We start from the raw sequence: 5,362 nt of genomic DNA on the forward strand, positions 1-5,362 counted from the left end.
TTGAGGTTGAGGTGATGGTGGAGGTGGTTGTGATGATGGTGATTGAGGTGGTGGTGGAGGTGGTGGAAGTGAAGGTTGTGGTGGTTGAGGTGGAGGTTCAGGTGATTGAGGTTGTGATGATTGCGATTGATGGTGGTGATTAAGGTGGAGGTGGAGGTTATGGTGATGGTGATTTAGGTGGAGTTGATGGTTGAGGAAGAAGTGATAATGGTGATGGTAATGGTGATTAATGTGCAGTTTGAAATTGTGATTGAGGTAGAAGTGATGCTGGTAATGGTGATGGAGGTGGAGGGGATGGTTGAGGTGGAGGTGATGATAATGGTGGTGTCGTTTGTAATGTTGATTGATGTGCGGTTTGGAATGGTGATTGAGGTAGAAGTGATGAAGTGATAATGGTGGAGGTGATAATGGAGGTGGAGGTGATGATGCTGGTGTTGGTGATGGTAATGGTGGTTGCGGTGGAGGTGATGGTGGATTTGGATGTGATGAGGCTGGTTTTTATGATGGTTATTGAGGGGGAGGTGGTAATTGAGGTTGAGGTGATGGTGGAGGTGGTTGTGATGATGGTGATTGAGGTGATGGTGGAGGTGGAGGTGATGGTGGAGGTGGAGGTGAAGGTTGTGGTGGTTGAGGTGATTGTGGTTGTAATGGTGGCGATTGAGTTGGAGGTGGTAATTGAGGTTGAGGTGATGGTGGAGGTGGTTGTGATGATGGTGATTGAGGTGGTGGAGGTGGTGGTTGAGGTTGAGGTTATGGTGGATGTGGATGTGATGATGTTGGTGATTGCGATTGAGGTTGAGGTGATGGTGGAGGTGGTTGTGATGATGGTGATACAGGTGGAGGTAAAGGTTTAAAATGGTGATTGAGGTAGAAGTGATGAAGTGATAATGGTGTAGGTGATGATGTAGGTAGAGGTGATGATGCTGGTGGTGGTGATGGTAATGGTGATTGAGGTGGAGGTGATGGTGGATTTGGATGTGATGAGGCTGGTTTTTATGATGGTGATTGAGGTGGAGGTGGTAATTGAGGTTGAGGTGATGGTGGAGGTGGTTGTGATGATGGTGATTGAGGTGATGGTGGAGGTGGTGGAGGTGAAGGTTTTGGTGATTGAGGTTGTGATGATGGTGATTGAGTTGGAGGTGGTAATTGAGGTGATGGTGGAGGTGGTTGTGATGATGGTGATTGAGGTAGTGGTGGAGGTGATGGTGGAGGTGGTGGAGGTGGAGGTGGATGTGATGGTTGAGGTGATGGTGGATGTGATGATGCTGGTGTTGGTGATGGCTATTGAGGTGATGGTGGAGGTGGTTGTGATGATGGTGATTGAGGTGGTTGTGATGATGGTGATTGAGGTGGTGGTGGAGGTGGTGTTGGTGGAGGTGGAGGTGGTGGTTGAGGTAGAGATAATGGTGGATGTGGATGTGATGAGGCTGGGTTTAATGATGGTGATTGAGGTGGAGGTGGTAATTGAGGTGATGGTGGAGGTGGTTATGATGATGTTGACTGAGGTGGTGGTGGAGGTGATGGTGGAGGTGGAGGTGGTGGTGGTGGAGGTGGAGGTTATGGTGGATGTGGATGTGATGAGGCTAGTTTTTATGATGGTGATTGAGGTGGAGGTGGTAATTGAGGTTGAGGTGATGGTGGAGGTGGTTGTGATGATGGTGATTGAAGTGGTGGTGGAGGTGGTTGTGATGATGGTGATTGAGGTGGTGGTGGAGGTGATGGAGGAGGTGGAGGTGGTGGTGGTAGAGGTGGTGGTTGAGGTGGAGGTTATGGTGGATGTGGATGTGATGATGTTGGTGATTGAGGTTGAGGTGATGGTGATACAGGTGGAGGTGATGGTTTAAAATTGTGATTGAGGTAGAAGTGATAAAGAGATAATGGTGTAGGTGATGATGGAAGTGGAGGTGATGATGCTGGTGGTGGTGATGGTTATGGTGATTGAGGTGGAGGTGATGGTGGATTTGGATGTGATGAGGCTGGTTTTTATGATGGTGATTGAGGTGGAGGTGGTAATTGAAGTTGAGGTGATGGTGGAGGTGGTTGTGATGATGGTGATTGAGGTGGTGGTGGAGGTGGAGGTGGTGGTGGTGGTGGTGATGGTGGTTAAGGTGATGGTGGATGTGATGATGCTGGTGTTGGTGATGGCGATTGAGTCGATGGTGGAGGTGGTTGTGATGATGGTAATTGAGGTGGCGGTGGAGGTGATGGTGGAGGTGGTGGTGGTTGAGGTGGAAGTTGTGGTTGAGGTAGAGGTGGTGGTGATGGGGATTTAGGTGGAGTTGATGGTTGAGGAAGAAGTGATAATGGTGATGGTAATGGTGATTGATGTGCAGTTGGAAATTTTGATTGAGGTAGAAGTGATGAAGTGATGATGGTAATGGTAATGGAGGTGGAGGGGATGGTTGATGTGGAGGTGATGATAATGGTGGTGTCGATGGTAATGGTGATTGAGGTGGAGGTGATGATGGATTTGGATGTGATGAGGCTGGTTTTTATGATGGTGATTGACGTGGAGGTGGTAATTGAGGTTGAGGTGATGGTGGAGGTGGTTGTGATGATGGTGATTGAGGTGGTGGTGGAGGTGGTGGAAGTGAAGGTTGTGGTGGTTGAGGTGGAGGTTCAGGTGATTGAGGTTGTGATGATTGCGATTGATGGTGGTGATTAAGGTGGAGGTGGAGGTTATGGTGATGGTGATTTAGGTGGAGTTGATGGTTGAGGAAGAAGTGATAATGGTGATGGTAATGGTGATTAATGTGCAGTTTGAAATTGTGATTGAGGTAGAAGTGATGCTGGTAATGGTGATGGAGGTGGAGGGGATGGTTGAGGTGGAGGTGATGATAATGGTGGTGTCGTTTGTAATGTTGATTGATGTGCGGTTTGGAATGGTGATTGAGGTAGAAGTGATGAAGTGATAATGGTGGAGGTGATAATGGAGGTGGAGGTGATGATGCTGGTGGTGGTGATGGTAATGGTGATTGAGGTGGAGGTGATGGTGGATTTGGATGTGATGAGGCTGGTTTTTATGATGGTTATTGAGGGGGAGGTGGTAATTGAGGTTGAGGTGATGGTGGAGGTGGTTGTGATGATGGTGATGGTGGAGGTGGAGGTGATGGTGGAGGTGGAGGTGAAGGTTGTGGTGGTTGAGGTGATTGTGGTTGTAATGATGGCGATTGAGTTGGAGGTGGTAATTGAGGTTGAGGTGATGGTGGAGGTGGTTGTGATGATGGTGATTGAGGTGGTGGAGGTGGTGGTTGAGGTTGAGGTTATGGTGGATGTGGATGTGATGATGTTGGTGATTGCGATTGAGGTTGAGGTGATGGTGGAGGTGGTTGTGATGATGGTGATACAGGTGGAGGTAAAGGTTTAAAATGGTGATTGAGGTAGAAGTGATGAAGTGATAATGGTGTAGGTGATGATGTAGGTAGAGGTGATGATGCTGGTGGTGGTGATGGTAATGGTGATTGAGGTGGAGGTGATGGTGGATTTGGATGTGATGAGGCTGGTTTTTATGATGGTGATTGAGGTGGAGGTGGTAATTGAGGTTGAGGTGATGGTGGAGGTGGTTGTGATGATGGTGATTGAGGTAGTGGTGGAGGTGATGGTGGAGGTGGTGGAGGTGGAGGTGGATGTGATGGTTGAGGTGATGGTGGATGTGATGATGCTGGTGTTGGTGATGGCTATTGAGGTGATGGTGGAGGTGGTTGTGATGATGGTGATTGAGGTGGTTGTGATGATGGTGATTGAGGTGGTGGTGGAGGTGGTGTTGGTGGAGGTGGAGGTGGTGGTTGAGGTAGAGGTTATGGTGGATGTGGATGTGATGAGGCTGGGTTTTATGATGGTGATTGAGGTGGAGGTGGTAATTGAGGTGATGGTGGAGGTGGTTATGATGATGTTGACTGAGGTGGTGGTGGAGGTGATGGTGGAGGTGGTGGTGGTGGAGGTGGAGGTTATGGTGGATGTGGATGTGATGAGGCTGGTTTTTATGATGGTGATTGAGGTGGAGGTGGTAATTGAGGTTGAGGTGATGGTGGAGGTGGTTGTAATGATGGTGATTGAAGTGGTGGTGGAGGTGGTTGTGATGATGGTGATTGAGGTGGTGGTGGAGGTGGAGGTGATGGAGGAGGTGGAGGTGGTGGTGGTAGAGGTGGTGGTTGAGGTGGAGGTTATGGTGGATGTGGATGTGATGATGTTGGTGATTGAGGTTGAGGTGATGGTGATACAGGTGGAGGTGATGGTTTAAAATTTTGATTGAGGTAGAAGTGATGAAGAGATAATGGTGTAGGTGATGATGGAAGTGGAGGTGATGATGCTGGTGGTGGTGATGGTAATGGTGATTGAGGTGGAGGTGATGGTGGATTTGGATGTGATGAGGCTGGTTTTTATGATGGTCATTGAGGTGGAGGTGGTAATTGAGGTTGAGGTGATGGTGGAGGTGGTTGTGATGATGGTGATTGAGGTGGTGGTGGAGGTGAAGGTTTTGGTGGTTGAGGTGATTGAGGTTGTGATGATGGCGATTGAGTTGGAGGTGGTAATTGAGGTTGAGGTGATGGTGGAGGTGGTTGTGTTGATGGTGTTTGAGGTGGTGGTGGAGGTGATGGTGGAGGTTGAGGTGGTGGTGGTGGTGGTTGAGGTCGAGGTGATGGTTGAGGTGATGGTGGATGTGATGATGCTGGTGTTGGTGATGGTGATTGAGGTGATGGTGGAGGTGGTTGTGATGATGGTGATTGAGGTGGTGGTGGAGGTGGAGGTGGTGGTGGAGGTAGAGGTGGTGGTGATGGTGATTTAGGTAGAGTTGATGGTTGAGGAAGAAGTGATAATCGTGATGGTAATGGTGATTGATGTGCAGTTGGAAATTTTGATTGAGGTAGAAGTGATGAAGTGATGATGGTAATGGTAATGGAGGTGGAGGGGATGGTTGAGGTGGAGGTGATGATAATGGTGGTGTCGATGATAATTGTGATTCAGGTGGAGGTGATGGTGGATTTGGATGTGATGAGGCTGGTTTTTATGATGGCGATTGAAGTGGAGGTGGTAATTGAGGTTGAGGTGATGGTGGAGGTGGTTGTGATGATGGTAATTGAGGTGGTGGTGGAGGTGAAGGTTGTGGTAATTGAGGTTGAGGTTATTGTGGATGTGGATGTGATGATGTTGGTGATTGCAAATTGAGGTTGAGGTGATGGTGCAGGTAGTTGTGATGATGGTGATACAGGTGGAGGTGATAGTTTAAAATGGTGATTGAGGTAGAAGTGATTAAGTGATAATGGTGTAGGTGATGATGTAGGTAGAGGTGATGATGCTGGTGGTGGTGATGGTAATGGTGATTAAGGTGGAGGTGATGGTGGATTTGGATGTGATGAGGCTG

At 48.5% G+C, this 5,362-nt stretch overlaps 1 protein-coding gene across 1 annotated transcript; it reads right to left on the reverse strand.

Annotated features, from left to right (window-relative positions):
* Nucleotides 1–3,734: 3,734 nt before the first annotated feature.
* Nucleotides 3,735–4,080, reverse strand: LOC128210698 (uncharacterized proline-rich protein-like; the record flags this gene model as incomplete). Its single annotated transcript, XM_052915052.1, has 2 exons — nucleotides 3,735–3,794; nucleotides 4,018–4,080. Coding segments are annotated over 2 exons (123 nt in total), but the record flags the coding sequence as incomplete, so codon positions are not given.
* Between the last annotated feature and the right edge of the window lie 1,282 nt (nucleotides 4,081–5,362).

Source organism: Mya arenaria, chromosome 12, assembly GCF_026914265.1.
Source record: "Mya arenaria isolate MELC-2E11 chromosome 12, ASM2691426v1".
In the NCBI taxonomy this organism is placed as follows: Eukaryota; Metazoa; Mollusca; class Bivalvia; order Myida; family Myidae; genus Mya; species Mya arenaria.